We start from the raw sequence: 23013 nt of genomic DNA, 5'->3' as shown, positions 1-23013 counted from the left end.
ACTATTAACACTTATTCAGACAATCAATCACCTCTGATGTGTGCTGACAGCATGTGTCCCTCACCCGTCCTCCTTCACAGGCACGATGTGTCAAACCCAGGCGCGGTCCTCAGCGTCTCACAAACGAACGTCACAAAGTCGAGTTCCCGGCAATTCTGCTTGAACCACTCATGGCTTAAATGCAGAACGCCATCTAATTATCTGCTTCAGCTGAAAGTCCTTAAGTCTGCACGTGGACATCCTCCACAGGTGCTGCAAGTCATTAGGCCTGCACGTGGACATCCTCCACAAGTGCAGCCAATAATGTTGATGAGGGTGAAGGATTCTTCTGCCAGCACCTTCTCCACAGACAAAAACCAGCTTGCATACCACCTGGAAAGCAAAGAAAAGAAAACAACACAAAAACATCCAGCCAAACCCCCCAACACACAACAGTACCCCCCCCCATCAAAGGGAAGCCTCCCGGCGACCAAACAGACCAGGCCCGAGAACAGCACCTCCCTCCGGGGTCCATGACAGCAAGCAGACGGCGTAACGCTCCCAAGGTCCACAGCAGACAGCAGGACAGGGCACCGTGGCTGGAAGGCCGGCTGGCATCAACAAAACCCCCAAAAAGTCCCATATACAACCCAACATATAAGAAAAACACAAAACCCACCCAAAACCTCCCCAGGGGACCGTCCCATCCAACCCCGGGAAGGAAAGAAAAACTCCCAAATGCAAAAATCCAACACAGCCCCAACAACACAATACAAACACAAAGTCACAAAGAAAAATAACAACCAACCCCCCCCAGAACGATATGCAGCCCAACCCCCCCCAGAAGACCTTTACCGCCAGTTCTAGGAGAGACAACCACAACCGGAATCCCACAGAGGTCCCCAGGTTTACATGGAGAAGCAGCGCCCTCAAGAGGACCGTACCATCAACCACAGGAGGCCCCCTCCCCACAACCCAGGAACCCCAGACCCGGCCACACTTGGTGAGTCGGCCCCACAATCAATTCCCCCCCCCAGAGGACCATCCCATCAACCCTGGAGGTGGAACCTGGAAGGAAGCATAAAAACACAAAAATCCAACCCCCGGCGGACTTCATTAAAACACCCCGGGGGCAAATAAAACAACTGGAAAACCCTGTTACCTCCCCCAGCACCCCGAAAGACCCCAGATCACTCCCAGAGCCAGTCGTTAGCTCCATTTTGGCAAACGGCACAAAATTACTAAGCCGGGGAAGGAAACAGGAAAAACTAACCTTATCCCAACCCTGAAGCGCAGCGGAAAACCGGAAATACGTCCGGTGCCCCTTCCCGACCATACCACCAGCCTATTGGGAGGGGCGGAACTACCGAAATGGCGAACGGCAACAGATCGGCCCACCCCTCCGACTGAGGTATGTTCCCGCTGCACCACACCCCGGTAACACCAATGACAAACGGTCAAAGGCCCACCGAGGCTGGAGTGGAACCGGGCCCCAACCAAACCCAAAAAAACGCCCCTGACAACCCCCCCCCCCCCCCCCCCCCCCAGGTGCAGAGGTCTTCTGAGAAACACTCAGCATGACCAACCTGCACCACCCCACAACCCACAAGACGAACGGTCTTAGGGCAAGTGAGGTTGGGGTTAGGGAAGCAGGGAAATAAAAAAACAAAACGACCCAATCCCAAACAGAAAATACCTAAGTTCAACTAATAAAAACCAACGATTGGCTGAGTCCAGCCGAGCTCCGAACCGCCAGTCGTTCACTCCACCAGAACCGCCTCTAAACACCCAAACAATTTATAACCCCTCACAAAAAAACAAAACAAAAACAGCCCACATAACTATGTTTTTTTTTGTGTCCATTATTGTGCCTGTCCCAGAACACCTGGAGATACGTCATTATCTTTCTTGACGCTTATGTGACGGGGCAATATGGCGGCTTCAGCTCTTCCGAGCTGCATGGGCTCATCTGCAAGAGGAGCCAGAGGTCCCATCGGAGGAGTCTCAGTGGGGCGAAGAAGAGGCAGCCCAGATCTGTGTCGGGGAAAGCCCCGAGATGAAAAGACCCGCTCTGATGTCCGCCCTCTCTCGCGTCCACGCTCCTTTATCCGATCATCTAGACGAATAACCAAAGATATTAGCTCATCTAAATCGTTTGGTTCGTCACGGACTGCTAGCTCGTCTTTTAATGAATCGTTCAAACCATCCACAAACACTCCTCTTAAAGCTGCGGTATTCCAACCGGACTGAGCAGAAAAAAATCGGAAATCCACGGAATAATCCGCCGCACTCCGCCTCCCCTGCCTGAGATTCAGCATCCGTTGGGCAACGGTATTTGTTTTCACCGGATGGTCAAAAACCAATCGGAACTCCCGAGAAAAATCCTTAAAGGATCCTAACAATGGAGAGTTATTACTCCACAACGCAGTGACCCAAACTAATGCGTCACCTCGGAGCAAATTTGTCACATATGAGACACGGCTACCATCAGAAGAGAAGGAAGCCGGTCGCTGAGCAAAAACCAGAGAACATTGCATCAAAAACAGAGCACAAGCTTCAGCGTTTCCCGCATAAGGCTCTGGATGACAAATAATTGGTTCGGAAGCCGAATCTCTGGGTGACGGAGTTATCTGCACCGGTATCGATGGTGCCGCAGCTGGAGCAGCAGGAAGCAGAACGGCTTGCGCTGCAAGCTCCATAACGCGGGCATCTGTTTGTTTAATTTGGTTTGCAAGATGCTGTAATTGCTCCCATATTTTCTCCAAGTGTTCTTGAACTCTTTCGGCAAATGGAACCGCTTCTGCCGCTGGGTCCATTTTAGAATGGCCGGGATCTACTGTTATGTGCCGACGCGGGTTGAGGAGCGGACCTGCGTCTGACGGAACCCAGCGCTAAATAACCAGAAAGCGGTTCCAAAAACAAAACATTTATTTCCCTTTCTGTGCAATACTTGTGTACAACATAAGATATGGTTTGTCTGGCGGAGTGAAGGACGGCGCGCTCTCCAGCGCCCAAAGGGATCGAAGCCCGGTGCTTCTGGACTCAATTTCACTGCCAAACACCCCCCCAGGTGGACACGACAAACTGACTCTGTGAAGGATAGAAGAGGTGAGGTAAGTCAACAGAGCTACAGCAAATATCCTTCAAAGGCACACACTATCAGCAACACATTCAGGTCTGAATTTAAGCTTTATGTAAATGTGCAGCTTCTCACAACAGGTGGAGGATCATCAGTCCGCACGCCACGGCCGTGAGAAGCGAGCGACACAATTCTCATCAATGTTCAAATATACTGCGTAACAAAATACCAAATTACTATTAACACTTATTCAGACAATCAATCACCTCTGATGTGTGCCGACAGCATGTGTCCCTCACCCGTCCTCCTTCACAGGCACGATGTGTCAAACCCAGGCACGGTCCTCAGCGTCTCACAAACAAACGTCACAAGGTCGAGTTCCCGGCAATTCTGCTTGAACCACTCATGGCTTAAATGCAGAACGCCATCTAATTATCTGCTTCAGCTGAAAGTCCTTAAGTCTGCACGTGGACATCCTCCACAGGTGCAGCCAATAATGTTGATGAGGGTGAAGGATTCTTCTGCCAGCACCTTCTCCACAGACAAAAACCAGCTTGCATACCACCTGGAGAGCAAAGAAAAGAAAACAACATAAAAACATCCAGCCAAACCCCCCAACACACAACAGAGGTGACCCAAAACCAGGTTATTTTAGATGAGATCTCAGCCTTGGTTCAGTGCCTGGGTAGACTGCTAGTTATAAGATGTTAACATTTACAATGATCTGCCACAGCAAAATAAAATGATTTGATGGCTAGTAATGCTTGCTTAAAAAAGTAAAATGTTACACTTTGTTACATTATTATTGTAGAACTACTTCTACACTTCCAGTGTGAGTCAGAGTAATAATAATAAATAATAATAAACACATACGGAGGTAGTCATGAAAAGTAGGAAAAATATTTTCCACTTCACTGTACCAGTTATATGCCTCGAAAATTTGTTTTAACATATATTATCTTTCTGAAAATAATAACCCTTGATAAACTAACTACATATATGTATTTGTTTAAATTTAAATTACACAAACAAAATGATAGGTTTTCATTATGATGACAGCTTTTTGCTGCGTTATGCCTGCGGATTAAAAAAAAAATTATGTCAGTTTAATGTCCATCGCCGTGAAAAATATCCAGTATTTGTGGGGCGTCGTCGTCGTTGTCGTTTCGAGCCTGAGTGACAAGCGCACCCACCAACCGGTGAAGAGTACATACCTTGCACTGTGTGAATCATCCAATCGGATCCTCTGACGCAGCAGTGGGCGTGAGCTGTTTGCTGCCCGTTCGACTGGGCGCCATTTTGTGCCCAGTGTTTTCAAGGTGATATTTCATCCTGCAAAGCGGATCGAATAAAATCGGCGCCGAATTTTACTCATTTTTAGTAATAAGCTCCCGGTGAGTATTTTTAACAGAGAGATTTTTCATATTTTTAATTTTTGGCGTACTTTGAGCCGTCTTTGGGATTTTTTATTTTTATTTTTAATGCATTTTTCTCAGACTGTTGATTTTAGTGACGTAAATTTTGTGTTTGTGAGCTGCGCAGAAATTAGTTTTAAGTTTTTATTTTTTTAGTGAGACATTTGAAACCTTTTTCCATGGCTGTGCTGTGTTGTTGATGTTTATCTGAATGTGGTGAAGATTGATCCAGTCTTTTGTGGACAGTGTTCAAAACATGGCGGCATTTTTCCACCTTGGATTTTTATTTTTTTTTTATTTTATTTTTGTTTTAAACTGTTGATTTGCAGTTGTTGAAATTGACTGATGAGATGGTTTTTAATCTTTTGGCGGTGCACAGACAGTATTTTCTCGCAGGCATGACGTCATTTTTTCCCCACGCCGGGTAAAGTGACTTTTTTTTTTTTTTTTTTTTTTTTTTTTTTTTTGAGGAACATTAGATTTGATTGGCAGTTTCTTCATTTTATTTAAATCTTGTCAGATTGTTAGGTAGAACAAGGATGAAGACCTGGGAACCTAGGATGGTGTGATCAAACCTAGACTTCTTATCAGATCTTTTTGTTATATTTTCATTTTATTGACTCATACATTTTTCAAGAAACTTTTCATCCAAACCATTTGCTGAAAGAAGACCATAACTTTTCTAACCTCTTGTACCCCAACAAACCCCAAGTTTTATCACACCTTTAAATTCAGTATTTTTACATTTTTGGATGATTAACCAGCCATAATACAAGCTTTGGAAAAAATCATTGCCATTTTTAAATTTATTTACCTTTCTTTTTCTCCCTATTTTCAGTCTTAAATAATCCTGGCTGTTTGTTTCCTTTTAAATGTTTGACCTATTGAGGGGAAAAATGGATCGCTGTATCTTTGCCTTCTGTCATAATTTTTTCGAAATAAGGACTCTGCTGAATCTTTTTTGTTTACTATATTATGTCAGATTGAATCTGACATAATTTAACTCACTAATTCACCAATTTAAAAACCCAACAGAGCATAAAGACAGTGTGAGGGAAGCAAGGCACAACTTTGCATTTGAGATTTTTTGAAGTAAATGTAGTAATTTTTTAACAAAGTACTACAACAGTATAACACACTGTTAATACTAGGGCCTGACTGATGGGGAATTTTTAATTTATTTTGTGGGTTGATACCAGTATTAAGGAGTAAAAAAAAGGTACCAATAGAGCCACTGAGATGTATATATTTAGATATACACAGTGTTTCTGGAAAGTATTCACAGTGCTTCACTTTTTCCACATTTTGTTACAGCCTTATTCCAAAGTGGATGAAATTATTTTTCCCCTTTAAAATTCTACACAAAATACTCCATATAGACATTGTAAAAACAGTTGCTTTGTTTTTCCAAATTTATTAAAAATAATAAAAAAAAAAAAACCCTAAGAAATCACACCTACATAAGTATTCACAGCCTTTGAAATGAACCTCAAAATTGAGCTCAGGTGCCTCCTGTTTCCACTGATCATCCTTGAGATGTTTCTACAGCTTAATTGGAGTCCATCTGGGGCAAATTCAGTTGATTGGACATGATTTGGAAAGACACACCTGTCTACACAGTTGGCAGTGCATTCAGAGAGGGGTTTTAGAGCATGTAAAACCTGTTTTTGATAGGACGGCATTTAAAACCTAGTTTTTGGTGGTAAATCTGGCAAAAACCATCAGTCAACTATCAAGTACTTATTAAAGTCTTAAAACTTCATCTCATGCCTACCCTTTTTTTTTAAATGGTATAAAATAAAAACAGCACATTTTAATATTTTGATAACCATTTTATTCTAGAAGTAACACATTGGCATTTACACCAACACTATAATACAGTATATTGGGCTTACCAAAATGTTCAAGATACCTCGTGATAAGTTCCATGATTGTCTTTATGAATACTATGGATGCACTGATCCACAATGTTTCACTTCCAATCTGATCCCGATACCTGAATTTGGATATCTGCAGATAAAAGAACTTTTCCAATCCAATACCAGAGCTCTGTTTGCTTTAATATTATTATTATTATTATTACCAGTATTGTTGATTTTTATATGAGGATTTTCTTAAAAAGGAGACCCGAAAGTTGAGCTACAATTTGCCAGACATTGTATTTAAGAATAAAGCCTAGATTTGATCTTTTGGTGAAAGAATTAAGTACTTTTATTTTATAGCCTTTCATAGCCTTATTTTTATAGACTTAAAGAGAAAAGACAGCATTCTCTCTCTCTGCCTGTCTCTCCCTCTCTCTCTCTTTCTGCCTGTCTCTCTCCCTCTCTCTGTCTCTCGCTCGCTCTCTGTCTCTCGCTCTCTTTCTTTCTCGCTTGCTTTCTCTCCTTCTGTGCCTCTCTTTCACTCTTGCTGTTTTTGTGCTGCGCAAACTTTGAAGTTTTGGGAAACACGAGGCCTTTCAACTGTAAAATAAATGTATCATCATCGACGGAGGGATGAGCTTCAGCCTGGAAGGCCATGCCTGTGGTTAGGTAGTTTTCATTCTTCTCAATCAGCCACTTCTTCACCTTCTCCACTTAATCCAAAGTAAGATGCTGGCCCTTGTAATCGGTGTGAAACATGTTGACAGCAAGGTAACGGTCGGATCACAAAGTTGAAGCGGTACTGTAGCTTGTCCTTGTGGCCTTGCAAACCTGATTCTTCTACAAGGTCAAAGAATATCTCGGGAGCGTCAGAGATAGTAGTCTTGTCACTCTGAGCTCTGTCGAGGGCCTTGGCAACTGGACGCAGCATATCAGCTAAGTCACGGATCTGGACATACAGGTTCATGTCCATGATCTTCATGTCAATGCCAGCATTGATCTCGCCTGTATTCTCCTGGATAAACTGGACGTAGTAGGTCCTGTTGTGTAGGTAGGAATCCAGGCAAATCAGCTGTCCCTTCCATGTGGTGGCATTGGGTAATTGCGGTCGCTTGGCATCAGGATCGTTGTTGATCCACGATGATGTGATGTGTTGATATCAGAAGATGTTGCTGATCTCTGAGACATGTTTCATAATTACAGATGGAGTAACGTCTTCACCGAGTAGATTGAAGACATGAGCAAGGCAGCCATAGGTGATGATGTCATGCAGTTCATCTTCAAGTTCATGGCGCATCTTCTCCATGTTCTTGGCATTGTCTGTAACGATGGTCTTCACTTTACACCTGTAGGACTGTTCTGCTTTTTTCTTGGGTTCTTTCACCATATCTTATAGATGGCTCCCCATTTTATGGTTGGTACCTGTATCTTTGACATCAATAAAGTAGCCTTTAGCTTCAGTAGCTACTGAAGTGGCAGTTACTGGATCATTCTGCAGGGTGCTCCAGTCATCTTGCTGCAAAGTAACTATCTTTCCTTTCAGCTGGCCTTGCATACAAGACTGTTTTTTGTTGTTGTTGTTGTTGGGGTTTTTTTGTTTGTTTTTTTGGACCTTATCAAGCGGGTTCTTTCTGGTAGGTGGCGTGTAGCATGGTCGAAATGCCTTGACCATGTTCTTAAGTGTGGATGTTCAACTACAGCAAAGCAAAGATTACAGCTAAACACAAACTCTGCCACCTTCTCATCCAGATCCTCCTGGGTAGTCTGATGTTGTGATGACAGGACCATCAAGGCTTGACTGTAGTCTCTTAGGAGGAGGTACAGCAGGAGGTGGAGAAGCAGATCGCTGGTGAGACTGTGGTCTTGTCTCTAGTTCAAGGTGACAAGTTGGGGATTTCTCATAGATTGTAGTAAGTAGATGGTTGCTGGAACCTGGAGTTGGTGCTGGCTGGTTGTGTAGAGGTTGGTCAGCTTGAGAGGAGTTACTCACACAGTACTTGTGATGAATTTTCATCTTGTCCACTTTGTTGGCCATAAGGTGGTTGCACATTTTACACTGTGCTTGCACCTTACTGTACAAAGTGACTCAATGAAAGTGGTCCCAGATGTGGTCTGCTGGTCACCCGCCTTTGTACATTCTTCTGCTCGCAGGGTATATGATGACAGATGTGCTCACTGGGAAAACTCAAGTTCTGATTCAGGGGGGTGAAATTAGCAAGTATATTAAGATCAAAGGCATCCACTGTCTTTGAAGCTCTTGTCTGAAGCCTCAATCAAAGACAGATTTTGGTTCTTAAACCTGTTAGGTACTCACAATCAAAGAGGAATGATTTTGACACCTCTTTAGAAGTCTAAGTGTGACACATTAAGAGTGTTTTCACACCTCTTTGATGAAGACGCACTAGACACAATCAAGGGAGATGTACTTTGCCACCTTCCTTCCTTGATGTAACCTGTGAGCAACCGAGCCAGTGGCAAAAACACATCTCTTCACAATTGAGTCAATCAAAGGAAAAATGTGGTTTGATCACCTTTGTAGTTTTTGCCAGCAAAAACCTGTTTCGGCCAGTTGTAAACATATTGTGTTTTGCCGGCAAAAGCTGTGTAAAACCTGTTTTTTGACGAGGGTTTTTAGCGTGTTTAATCCACATCGCATCAATAATTGCCAACTCACAAACCAAGCATGAAGTCAAAGTAATTGTCTATAGACCTCCAAGACAGGATTGGCTCGAGGCACAAATCTAGAGAAGGGTACAGAAACATTTCTGCTGCTTTGGAGGTCCCAGTGAGCACAGTGGCCTTCATCATCCCTAAATGGAAGAAGTTCGGATCCACCAGGACTCTTCCTAGAGCTGGCCGCCCGTCTCAACTGAGCGATCAGGGGAGAGGGGGCCTTAGTCAGGGAGGTGACCAAGAACCCAATGGTCACTCTGTCAGTGCTCCAATATTTCTCTGTGGAGAGAGGAGAAACTTCCAGAAGGATAAACATCTCTGCAGCAATTCATCAATCAGGTCTGGATGGTAGAGTGGCCAGACGGAAGCTACTCCTTAGTAAAAGGCACATGGCAGCCCACCTGGAGTTTGACAAAATACACCTGAAGGACTCTCAGACCATGATAAACAAATGTCTCTGGTCTGATGAGACAAAGATTGAACAGTGAAGCATGGTGGTGGCAGCATTATGCTGTGGAGATGTTTTTCCACAGCAGGAACTGGGAGCCTAGTCAGGATTGAGGGGAAAAATGAATGCAGCAGACTTGACCTCAGACTGGGGTGACAGTTCATCTTTTAGCAGGACAATGACCCTAAGTACACAGCCAAAATATCAAAGGAGTGTTTTCAGGACAACTCTGAATGTCCTTGAGTGGCCCAGTCAGAACCCAGACCTGAATCTGATTGAACATCTCTGGAGAGATCTGAAAATGGCTGTGCACCGACGCTCCCCATCAAACCTAATGGAGCTTGAGAGGTGCTGCAAAGAGGAATGGGGCCAAACTGCCCAAAGATAGGGGTACCAAGCTTGTGGCATCATATATAAGAAGACTTGAGGCTGTAATTGCTGCCAACGATGCATCAACAAAGTAGTGAGCAAAGGCTGTGAATACTTATGTACATGTGATTTCTTAGTTTTTTACTTTTAATAATAATTTTTTGCAAAAATACTTCATGTTGTCATTATGGGGTGTTGTGAGTAGAACTTTGAGGGAAAAACAGTGAACTTATTCCATTTTGTAATAAGGCTGTAACACGACAAAATGTGGAAAAAGTGAACCGCTGTGAATACTTTACAGATGCATTACCTATTTTTTTTGTGTGTGTATATATATATATATGTATACACACACACACACACACACTTTAAAAAAGGCAGTGATTCTAAACATCTTGTTATCAAACCTTTATGACAAAGAAATGTAATTGAGACTTGATGTTTTACAGTTTAAGAGTGAACTATAAAGCAGACTTCTTCTCTATTCTGGCCCCGCCTAACTGACAGTATAGCGACCACTTGTCTCTTGTCACTGTAAAATGTCCACTCTGATTGAAAATGAATGGCAGCTGGGTTGCTTTGCCTCTGTCCCTTGTAGTTAATGTGACCAAGGGCTGATGGGTGTCGTGTCCCAGCCATGTTTGACTGCATTGCCAACAATGGTGACAAAGTGTCCTCTGCTGGACAGCCTACGTCATGACACCATTTCAAACAGCCTAAGTGTTTCTCTGCATTGTTTATTTGGTTAACTAACAGTTTTCATATTGGTAAAAATAACACCGATACAATATGTCCACGAAAGGCTCATATCAGCCAGCATACATCAGTTGGGATCTAGTTAATAGTGTGCGCGTGGCGCTGCTGGGTTGTGCTGTAGCTGCTCAGTCGGAGTAGCACCCGCTCTGTACCACCGCTGAGACTCATATCTGTACCCACACTCTATTTATTTACAACAGCATGAATAAATGTTAACTAAAAATGAACACTTTTGTAATTTTATTAATGTTTTCAACATGAGAATGAAAGCTTGCTTGTGACCATTAGGACCCCCCCCCTTTAAAAAAAAAATAAATAAATTCCCACCCTTTCCAGATTGCCTTTTTTTATTATTATTATTATTTATTTATTTTTATTTATGGGGGGGGGGGTGTCATTTTTCAAGCACTTAGTTTCTAATATTATACCTTTTTGTTTTTCCTTGTTTAGTTTTTGAAGCCACTTTTTTGAGCAGCGCCAAATCGTAAGTTGGTCTCAACCCTTTTTTTTTTTTTTTCCATTATTTTTATTTTTACTTTTCCTCCCCTACCCACTTACCCACTCTAACTCTTGCATTATTTTAAAGTCACTCATATTCTATTTTCTCCCCTTTGTGGTTTTGCTTCTGTCTTCTCTCTTTGGATTTTCATACAGAAGTAGCATTTTGTACTTTTTTTTATTGCTGGACCTCTTAAATTTGACTTGTGATGATCAAAATTTTGAGTGTTATTGAGCAGAGGCTCGAATTGTTTATCACACTCAAATCTAATAAATAACCTGAATTCCTGACTAGCTTTTTTTTTTTTTTTTTTTTTTACTATTTTTTAAAATTTACATGTGCATGTTACACACAGTTACCCATTTCCTTTGCAACATACATAACACTTTTTTCGCAGTGATGTCACAATAATTACTGATTCAATAATGGAGTTGGATTAAACACATTTATTTTTGTTCTTTTAAACAAATCTAGGTATTTTGCTTTGTGTTTTTTGGTGTTCAAAGCCTCTGGAGTACTTTTTCTACATTTTTTTTTGTTTTTAAGCCCTTGTTTGAATACGTTTCCATAAGTGACACATGATCTAAATCTTTTTTTTTTTTTTTTTTTTTTTTTTCCTTTCCTCAAGCACGAGCCCTCAGAGCTGCAGTTGCAGCATCTTTCACAGTTGAAGCACAAACATTTTGCCAACATGTACCACCACTGAGTATCTGAATGAACCCACTTTGAGCCAAAACAGAACTTTATAGGCCCAGTATGTCCTTATAAGTCGCTGCAGGAGGTCAGTACTTTTAAGCCCATATGAGGCACAGAATTAAACATTTTAAATGTTCCTGCAAGATGTAACTGAGCCCCCACTGAGGCAACCATAATGCCTCTTTTAACTGATCATTTTTTTTGCATTTTAATTTAATTCAGAGTCCAAAACACCAGGAGGATCTCAAGTCCAACGTGTTCTGATGTCAAACTCTGGTCTCGTCCTCAAACATGCTATAAAAAGTAACAGAGCTGCAATAATTAATCAGTGTTTAAGTTAATTGCCAACTATTTTGATAAATGATTAATTTTTATGAGTCTTGATGTCCAAATTCTCAGATTTTCGCTGCTTAAATGTGAATATTTTCTGGTTTCTTTACACCTGTCTGACAATAAACTGAATGCTGTGGATATGGGGAAACACTGATTGACTTTTCATCATTCTCTGACATTTTATGGCCCAAACCACTAATAGATATAATAATCAACAGATTAATCAATAATGAAAATGATTGTTAGCTGCAGCCCATCAGTAGAAGTTGTCAGTCATACTAAAGCTGATCCACATTTGAACGATTTTGTTTTACACTGCAGTGATTACAGAAGAAGCACATTAATCCTCAGCTGATGGGTCAATATTGGGAACAGTTCTTCTGACATTGACATTTGACCTTCTGACACCAAATCATTGGAATCATCAGGGTTGGAATGACCCGCATAGCGAGTTTGTAGACTATGACATGCATGGCAGAAGATAGCATGCTCTCAAATAATTTGGTTCAAAAGTAAAATGTCTGGTGACTTTGACCTTTGACCCCCAAATCAGTAGGTTTATATGACCCTGGCTCAGACACGTCCTAAAATTTCAGGTTGATCAGTGGACCCATTGTACAGCAAACGTGTGAAAAATAAGCAATAAGATGCAGAATAGTGATTAAAAATACAATAATTTGACATGGTTTTAGATAAAAGCCCAAAAATCTGCAGGTGCATGTGTAAAACACAGGAATGCCTCATCAATAACAGAGGACGAGTCGTCACATTCTCCAGAAACTACTCCAGAAAACCTGAAAAATGTTCTTGGCGTTGCATCAACACTTCACAGTTTGCACAAAAATAAAGCACAAGAGTATTCAGTTTAGCCGGGACACACCCTTTGTGATCGCCACTTTGCAGAATCATTTGGCCAGACAGCCTGCTGTTAAATCTCCTGCTTGTAAAAGTGCATCCAGAGAGATCGAGGCGGTTACGGCATACCGATCGTCCCAGCTGGCAGCACAGTGGGATCTTGACATGGCACTTTTGTTTGGGTGAAGTGGGTCGAAATAAAAGGAATGGTGTTTTGGAGTAAATGGGGATTAAAATGATGCAGTGACTGGATGGATATATAAATGAGTCCATCCCCTCTAGTTTAACAGTAATTTAAAAATAATAAATGCTGTCATCTTGTAACTCGCGATATTATAAGGGCATCTAATGACAACAGAGTTATTAAAATTTGGTTAACTTTGATTCAGTGGATCTACTTTCAAAGCAACTTTGCATTGCCTATAACATCCCACTGATCTGCCTACTGTGGATTAGGAACAGGTGTGGTTGTCAGTGGGCGTGACGGACCATTTTGATCAACTGACCCACGCACTGCATTTTACTGGGTATGTACCTCAGTTTTTCCAAAGCAAAAATAGATATTTAATTGAATATTTTGAACAATTTTTCAATTTTTACTGACACACTACTGAAGAAAACAAAAGTCAAACACCACATTTATACAGAAACACAAAGACATAAAACCTCAACAAAACTGCTGTTAATTTTGCTTCATTTAAATTTGAATACAAAATGAAAGCACTTAAACATTTTATCTGAACTTTCCACATTTTTGCACTATTTGTAACTGAATAAATAGCAATTCAAGCAGCAGCAGTCAGGCCTCTGGATCAAAGCTGCTCACTCGTGTAACTGAAATTCTCATTTGCAGCAGTTGTCCAATTTATTGCAAAAACAACACATTTGTCCTTTGTGGTGACAAAATCATGATGTCACATTCTGAAGACAGGATCAAGCTCCAGCAGTGAGTCTGTTTTTCTTTTGTATAACTCAATTAAAAAAAAAAAGGGATTAGCATAAATTGAATTTAGAAGATTAATCCTATGAAACTAAATGTGTTACATCAGTTTTCTTTTTTGAACATATTGAGCTTGTAGGTTAAAATATTATTATTATTTATTTATTTATTTATTTCAGCTGCCAAAGGTAACTTTGTTCTTGTCCACATTAATTTGTTATGTTTTTATCGGTATTTCTCACAAACCGAAGGAACTGGATTTTCAGAAAACCTGGAATAGAAATTATATTTTGCAGTGCGTTTACAAAGGCTGCAACGTGGTGCGTGTTGATAGAACCACGTTTTGCAAAGCTAAGTTGAATTTACTTTAAAACAACTTTGCCAAACATTTTCTTTGTATAAAAATAAATTCTTACAAAATCCATTTTTGTTGGAATGCAACATTATTGGGGTGGATCTGATTAATTTGGGTGCAGGCTTGGTGAATTGGTGACTCCAAATTGACTGTAGTTGTGAGTGAGCGTGTGAATGTGTTTATAAGTCGGCGCTGCCAAAGACGGGCAGCGTGTCCAACGTGAAGTCTGCATCACTCCCAAAGATGGAGATTCAGTATGTCCACATTCTGTGACCAAATAGGAGGTACTGCTGGCCCACCACCAGAAGGCGCCCTGCCTGAAGTGCGGGCTTCAGGCACGAGAGGGCGCTGCCGCCTCAGGAACAAGCCGTGGTGACAGTTGTCACCCATCATCCGTGACAGCTGTCACTAATCAACACATCTGGTATAAAAGCAGGAAGACACCTCCACCAAACTGCCGAGATATCATCTTCATCTGGAGGTAATACTCTCAGCCCCTTTTGTGAGATCGATAAATCTATTGTTGTGAGTGTTTGCAGGAGAACCGGTCGTTTTTGAGGAGGCTGTGCAAGACGGCGCTCCTTTTCAGCTGAGACCGCTGCAACGCGCTGAGTGAGAGGTGGAGGTGGCATTCCCACCATTGTTACTGGGTGTTCACACACCCACCCTTTGACTGTCTTTTGCTTTCTGCCAGCAGTACCAGATCCGACACGCCGGGAAGGTGGCCACCTGGGGACTCCGGGACTTGGCGGCTCCAGTATTCCTCGGGTTCAGGTGGCGGTGGAAATCGTGTGGTTCCGGTTCGTTTCCAGACGGGCGTCTCCTATCGTCGAGCCTGCCCACACGACACCTTTTATTAATTGACTGTTGCACATTCTGATTCTGCTGTGTTTGGTTGTGACATTCACACCAGTAAAGTGTTATAATTTGACTCCTTCCATTGTCTGTTCATTTACGCCCCCTGTTGTGGGTCCGTGTCACTACACTTTCCCAACAGGTTATCCTGGAGTGGCGAGACTCGGCATCAGGCTCACCACCACCTTCATCATTTTTTTTTTAACAGCAGGAGATTTGATTATTTTGGCCTCAGTACATTCTACACTAATGAGGGTTCTTGCAGTTTTAACTATAGAGATGAATAAATACAAGAGTGAACATTATCATTCAGCCAGTAACTAGTAGCTCATGTAAACTAAGCAACATGTACACACAAAAGTAGTAGAAATGTTTGGGGAGGGGGGGATCCATCAATGAATTGTTGCCTTTCATTACGCCTTTAATAAAATCTAATTTTATGCAAATTAAAACCTTTTATTGGAGATGAACAGCAGGTGGCAGCAGGTTAATCTGATGTCAGTGTGTCTGACAGCAGAGAATTCTGTTATTATCAATGAGGGTGGATGTCAATACATTACTGTTCAAAACTATTCTAGTATCTTAAAATCATTACATGGATAAAATTGAGCTAATAATAAATACATATATTCATATCACACTTTCCAAAGACATAAGCAAAGTACTTCCCAAAATCTAACACAAATGAGTTTCTCATCTGTCCCAAAATACAGAGGACTATGTTAATTAGAATCCTAATACATCCCAGTCCTATTGGTCCTAATGAGTAGAAGTTATATAATAAGTAACATAATTGTCGATGGTTACTCAGTTTTATTTGAAAATACAGTACTTCTGATACTTTCTTTAGAGATTAAGTTTGAAAAATACCTGTTATTGTTACTTTAATGGGAATTGCAGCCCAGTTCTTCAAACCTTCTGCCTCGGCTTAAATACCACCTCACTTTCAGAAAATAGTTTGTGTTCCATTGCAACATCCTGGTTTTAATTGCTGTCAAACATCTTCAGGCATCCATATTTTTTATTTTTTTTTTTTTTGTAATATTTGCCACAGCCACCAGATGGCATGTTTTAGGCAGTAAGTGTATCTGAGTTGAGCACTGGATGCTGGTCTTGTTGGCGTGACAGTCCCTCTGCCAAGATGGCAGGTAAAAATATCACATAAAGGAGGTTGATGTCCACTCCAGTGTTTGTTTTAAACTATATGTGCACACCTTTGTTAGGTAGGGAACTTGCTTTTTTTTCTGAAACAGAGCCTCAAAGTGCTTTTACACTGATGCCTCACATTCACTCACACACACCGATGTTGACGTGCTGCCATGCAAAGTGCTCAGCTGTCCACAGCGAGGAACTCAGGCATTCAGGTTCTTGTTTGGTCTGACGGTGATTTGAACTGAGGTTCCTCTGATCTTAAACTCCCCAACCTTCAATGTATGATTGTGAACACTGAATGTATGATCAGGACTTTAAGCCACTTGGGACCCCCCCCCCCAGGGGTTCTTATTTATTTATTTATTTTATTTTAATTGCCTGTCTATCTCCTGACGTGCCTTTGTGGCGTCCCACTTCACTCCTTTCACATCTTTATGTTTAATAGAAACCTGAGAGGAAGGACCCTCCTTCTCTGATAGTACCTTGGTAACCCTCTTCTCTCCAACAGACTCAGACAGGCAGACGTCCACCGACCAGAGTACAGACACAATGGAGTGAGTGCTGCTCGCCTCGTGCCCCCACCACATGCTCTATATTCCTGTATTTAATCTTTAAAGGCTCCTGTCACACAATGGATTGGATAAATGTTCAAACTCAACATTAACAAAACGAACAGCTACCCTCTTGACTGAACCTTGCTTTATCGTAGGACACCACCGTACATTTTCCATGTGTGTGTGTCAGTGAAAACCTGTTCTTAGTGCAAGGATGAGTATGTGTTGTTGTCTTGTGTTCATATTAATATTTGTGTATGGGGAGGTTTTGCTGTGGCCTTGCAAATTGATATGATAGTAGTTAGTTCATGAGCCTGGAGCCAGTTTTCACCTATTTAGTACCACTTAAGTTGACTAAACAACACTTAGAATCAGGCCTCAGTATACCATGAGATGACCTATGTAAATATATGGTGGCCATCCCAGGGTGGTAGCTGTAGTCAGGTAGGGGTCAATGAAGAATTACATGGGGGTCAAAATTTAAAAATGCTTCAGTCATATTGAACCATATACCATATTATTTGTCTATCATAAAGATTCCAAAAAGGTATAGTTTGGACTATCTATGACTGAATTTTGTGGAGTTATGGGATAAAAACAACAAAAATGGTGAGAAAATGACCTTTGACCTGAAATTGACCTTTGCCAACATCTTTACCCCATAACATTCAGTCATAAGTAGTCCAAACTCAAGATGTTTGGGGTATGAGGTACTGAGGCCATATTGTAATTGTTGTTTTAGTGTCTTTGGCTGGGCCCGCGTGTTTCCTCACTCTAACCGCCATTATACTCCTGAAAACCTGTCACGGAGTGGCGTTAATTGGGGTCAAAGTGGCGGTTTTTCATACATACACAGTGCAGAGTTAATGTTGGATGATTGAAAAGAGAAATCTCCATCTTGCAAATAAACTATGTAAAAATGTACATGTACTTTCTTTACCCATTTCTGTCTCCTTCAAATCCAAACTCGTTCATGACTTTCCTTCCACAACATAATTTCTTACAGCTTTTTTCTGTCCTCTGTCTCCTTCTTGGTCTCCCCTCACATCCAGTTGGTCGTCCAGCACCTCCAGCCTGATGGCCAGCAGCAACGTCACTAACAAGACGGACCCGCGCTCCCTCAACTCCCGCGTCTTCATCGGCAACCTCAACACCCTGTTGGTCACCAAGGCTGACGTGGAGGCCATTTTCTCCAAGTACGGCAAGATCGTCGGCTGCTCCGTCCACAAGGGCTATGCCTTCGTTCAGTACTCCAATGAGAGGAACGCCCGAGCTGCCGTGGCCGGAGAGGATGGACGCATGATCGTGGGACAAGTGCTCGGTGAGGCGGAGGATGGAAGGAATAGTTTTGCTTTTTGAGCTGAACTTCAATGAAATCAAAGAAAATTTTTTAAACCAGCAGTTTTGTTATTTTGGCTTCTGTTAGGAAAAAAACAGAGATTTCATGCATAAATCTGATACTTGAATGAAAACTAACACATGATGGTGCTGTTCTAGTGTTATAATCCGTGGGTTACTCAACCTTCCCTTCAGGTGTAGCGGTAAAAAAATAGGTGTTAATTAGAATCTCACACACACTGACAACTTTCCCTTTAATCTGACCTTTGTGTTTTCTTCAGACATCAACCTGGCAGGTGAACCGAAACCTCACAGATCGAAGACGGTGAAGCGTTCAGCGGGAGACATGTACAGGTTTGTACCCGATAAACCAACCGTCAGTGGGTGTGTCACCATAAAACCACACAACCGCTGGTGCCGTGTTTTCTCCAGAACTGGAGATAAAAACAAAGCATTTATTGTTGTTCACTAATTTGGGGCATTTTATGAAATATTTTGATGGCATTGATATGATGGATTTGCATTTATTTCCAAACACATTCTGTGCTTAGAGTTGAGTGCCACTATTTCCATTCCATTTATGGTTGGTTCATTTTCCTGTGAATTATTATTTTTATTAATTTGCTTCATGGGAAGAGTTACTTTTTGCGTCACATTTTGTTTGTGTGTTGAGCTGCGTGGCATGGTGTTAAATCCCGGAGCAGCGAGACAGTCAGTATTTTTTTCCTCTTTCCTTGCAGCTCCTCTTTTGATTTGGACTATGACTTTCAAAGAGATTACTACGACAGGTGAGCAATCACTTTTTTTGAATAATTGATTTTTTATACATTTTTATTACATCATTTATTATATATTTGTATAATATTTTTATAGTTTCTACATAAACATCCTTCTTGTTCATAATGTCTTTTGGTTTTTAAATTTGTTCTATTTGTAATTTCATAATCTTTCTTTTCCACTTTGTTTGACTTGTACAACACTTTGGAATTTTTTTGTCTTGAACATGCTTTAGAATTTTATTGTTGTTATTATTAAATAAATGTTTAATATCAGAGTCCTTAGAGGACAGTGGTGTCAATATACAGTTTGTCCAGCAGAGGGCACTCAGACAGCATGATTGACAATGCTGTGAAGCGTGGCTGGGACCCCATCACCCCTTGGTCATATTAGCTACAAGAAACAGAGGCAAAGTGAGCAGCTGCTATATCAGAGTGGCCCTTACAGTGACACTCATGTTGCTAGCTAGGTGGGGCCGAAATAGATGCAAATTCTGTTTGATGCAAATGCTGAGCGATGTGACATGGCAACTGCCGATCCAAGTAATTGTAATTTGTAATAAAGTTTATATTTAAACTGTAAAACATCACCTCAGTTATATTTCCTTATCATAAGGGTTTGACAAGGAAATGTTAGAAATTTTTTATTTGTATATATCGGTATCATAAATATTTTACTCCCTAATACCGGTATGGTAATGCGCGCCCCCCCCCCCCAGAAATCCCTGTTGGTGGGGCTGTAGTCCTTCCTGTTGGTTGTTACTGTTCGTGTTTTCTGACCTTTCTGTCACAGAGCCGTCAGTGAACTTTATGCTATTTTATTAAATAAAAACAGCCTTTTATAAAGAAAGAGTATTCTTGTTTTAAAACAAAAAGTATGTATGCGGTGCCTTGACCTTTTGCGGCTCGGTGTGATAGGATGTACTCGTATCAGTCTCGAGTGCCGCCGCCTCCTCCGCTGTCACGTGCCATCATCCCGTCCAAGCGTCCGAGGGTCAGTCTGACTGAAGGCGGGAGCCGACGGACGAGGACCAGCTTTTCCTCGTCCTCCAAGAGCAGCCAGAGGACGTCTCGTACGAGTAAGTGCCACGCACACAGTTAGACCACCTCCCACAGCGCAGAGGCCCCGCCTACTTGAACGCTCTGTTCCTGACAGTGAAGGTGGACGATCTGCAGACCATCAAGAGGGAGCTGACCCAGATCAAACACAAGGTGGACTACCTGCTGGAGAGCCTGGAGCGCATGGAGAAGGAGCACAGCAAGAAGTCAGGTAGGTTAGATCATCAGCTCTGCACCTGTCTGACCCACTGAGGACCTCCGGAGGATTCAGGTGGTCGGTTTCTGTTCACCCTCCAGCCTGCTTTTAAACTCCGCCTCTCTCCTTTGATTCAGAAATGAAGAGCTCCAAACCCGAGCCAGGTGAGGTGTCTCCCCTCAACTCCTCCACTTCCAGCAAGAAGGAGGACAGCGTGAAGCGGGACAGAGAGCGGGAGAGTCAGGAGCTCAACGACTCCGAGGAGGAGGAGGGAGATCTGCTGGAGGACGAGGAGGAGGTGAGGAAATGAATGAAGACGATCAGCATGATGAGTGAAGGGTTCACTGATTAGGATACTTAAGGTTTTATGACATTTTTAAAATGAAAAAAAAAAAAGTAATTTCAAGCAACATATTGCATCCCAGCAACAATACTGGACATGCCCAGCAGGTGGCAATGTTGAAGTCACAGCATGCCAAACAAAGTTGCTTTTTCGATTCATCTGATGCATCAGAGTTCACTTAAATTTAATCAGTTTGTCCTCATTGTATGCCCTTTAAATTAGCAGATGTACACAGTGATAGCTTTCATTTTTTTGAGTGATTGTGTGAAAAATCTATTTCTATTGATCCACTCACTGCATTTTATGCCTAGGAAAATAATATTAACCGAACCCAGTTTAATTACACCTGTTCCAACATTCGTGTGGCATCATGACATTTAATAACAAAAATATGAAGTTTGTTATTGACGTCATGTGTTTATTATTGTAATTTGTGAAATTAAATTGCAAATTTAACGTGTTGATCAAAAACTTTAGATTTTGAGGAAATTGAAAGGTCACAGAAATAATGCAGGAGTTTCTTGAATGGAATTAATTCCACAAAATTGATAAATTCCCAGAAAGAATGTCCACTAATATTCCCTAGTTTTTGGTTAAAAAAAACAGCTGTAAAAATATTCATAGTAATAGATTTTATTGTTATTATAGTGAACAAATTGGCTAGGATTAGCTATTGGCAAGCTAGCTCGGCTTCTCTGATCATGTGTGTGTGTGTGTGTGTTTCTCTCATCCTCTGTAGGTGAAGAGCAGGGGGAGGGAGGAGGAGGAGGAGGAAGGCGAGCAGGAGGAGGGAGAGGATGACGGCGATAGCGCCAACGGTGACGAGTCCTAAACGCTCCGTCTTTAGCGGCTGCGTCAGCACACAGGCAGACGCACGCACACATACACAACAGGATTGTGTCCGACTGTATCGCCGCTTCACACAGCGGTCATGTGATCATAATCTCGGCTGATTGGACCTTTCTTTCCTCTGATTTGTATGTGTGTAATTTCACCCCCCAGACGGACAGACTCATATCACATGAAGTGTAACAGACTTTTATTTTTTACGAAACAACAGATTTTTAAAAAATGAGCAGTTTGAATTCCCAGTCGGTGTTTAAAGATAAATGCGAGATGTGGTCACGCAGCTCATCTTCAGAGATCAATAAGTCATTGATCAGCTGTTCCCAGCTGCTGTACAGTTGCCTTTTAACCACCAGATGGCAGTGCATCATAACGTTTCCAGCCACAAGAACCTTCACAGAAAAATCTTCACTTTCTGCCACACGTGTTCATGTGTGCGAATGCTCAAAGGAAGAGGTTCTTTCTGAAAAAATACCTTTGTTTGTTTGTTAGCTGTATCAAGAAGATTCATGACCTTTACCTGACCTTGACCTGTGTGTCGCAGTGCTGCTTCATATTTGTTTCTTTTGATGTTATCTGTTAGTGGATCACTCAGGTGAATAAACAATGTCTTTCCAAGCCGGGTCCATGTTAGCGAGTTTAATGAAAGGCGGATAATCTGGCGCCTGCACACTGAGAGCGGTGACCTTGATGTCACAGGGTTTTGGATGACAGGCGCCATATTGTTTCCAGCACTGGTGTGATGGTACCTTGATCACACTGTACATCTCACCATGGTGGATCCACAGTTTTACTCTGAAGAGTTTCAAATTAATGAGATGTTGTGCATATGGACACAAAAATCAATCTGAAGGTGGACAGAAAACATACAGATTTCCTGCAGATACAGAAATAAGGAAGATATGAGAAAATAACATAATAAGGCTTTTAGATTATAATTATAATGTCTTATTTTAGATAAATTAATATAGACCCATCAAAAATAGTTTAACTCAATTTCATCAGTATCAGGCCAGAAATATATAGTTTTTTTAATACCATCCATCCATCCATCTATTTTCTTCCGCTTTATCCGGAGTCGGGTCGCGGGGGCAGCAGCTCAAGCAAAGCCGCCCAGACCTCCTGATCCACACACACCTCCCCCAGCTCCTCCGGGGGAACCCCAAGGCGTTCCCAAGCCAGCCAAGAGATGTAATCCTTCCAGCGTGTCCTGGGTCTTCCCCGGGGCCTCCTCCCAGTGGGACGTGCCCGGAACACCTCTCCAGCGAGGCGTCCAGGGGGCATCCGGAAAAGATGCCCGAGCCACCTCAACTGACTCCTTTTGACGTGGAGGAGCAGCGGCTCGACTCCGAGCTCCTCCCGAGTGACCGAGCTCCTCACCCTATCTCTAAGGGAGCGCCCGGCCACCCTGCGGAGGAAACTCATCTCGGCCGCTTGTACCCGCGATCTTGTTCTTTCGGTCATGAGCCAAATCTCATGACCATAGGTGAGGATCGGAACGTAGATCGATCTGTATATGAGAGTTTTGCCCCCCTACTCAGCTCTCTTCACCACGGCGGTCCGATACAGCGACCGCATCACTGCAGACGCTGCACCGATCCGTCTATCGATCTCACGCTCCAGCCGTCCCTCACT

The 23013-nt window shown here is 42.1% G+C and overlaps 1 protein-coding gene across 1 annotated transcript; it reads left to right on the top strand.

Moving 5' to 3' along the window:
- Positions 1-4319: 4319 nt before the first annotated feature.
- hnrnpc (heterogeneous nuclear ribonucleoprotein C) lies at positions 4320-21996 on the top strand. The gene is made up of 10 exons (XM_034164470.1): positions 4320-4452; positions 11032-11065; positions 16775-16820; positions 17873-18141; positions 18440-18512; positions 18899-18946; positions 19853-20013; positions 20091-20204; positions 20327-20487; positions 21272-21996. Exons 3-10 carry the CDS (start codon positions 16816-16818, stop codon positions 21362-21364), a joined length of 924 nt encoding a protein of 307 aa, XP_034020361.1. The 5' UTR covers positions 4320-4452; positions 11032-11065; positions 16775-16815; the 3' UTR covers positions 21365-21996.
- Positions 21997-23013: the final 1017 nt, after the last annotated feature.

The sequence above is a fragment of the Thalassophryne amazonica genome, chromosome 23 (assembly GCF_902500255.1).
Source record: "Thalassophryne amazonica chromosome 23, fThaAma1.1, whole genome shotgun sequence".
NCBI lineage: Eukaryota > Metazoa > Chordata > Actinopteri > Batrachoidiformes > Batrachoididae > Thalassophryne > Thalassophryne amazonica.
This window is presented reverse-complemented; position numbering and strand designations above follow the sequence as displayed.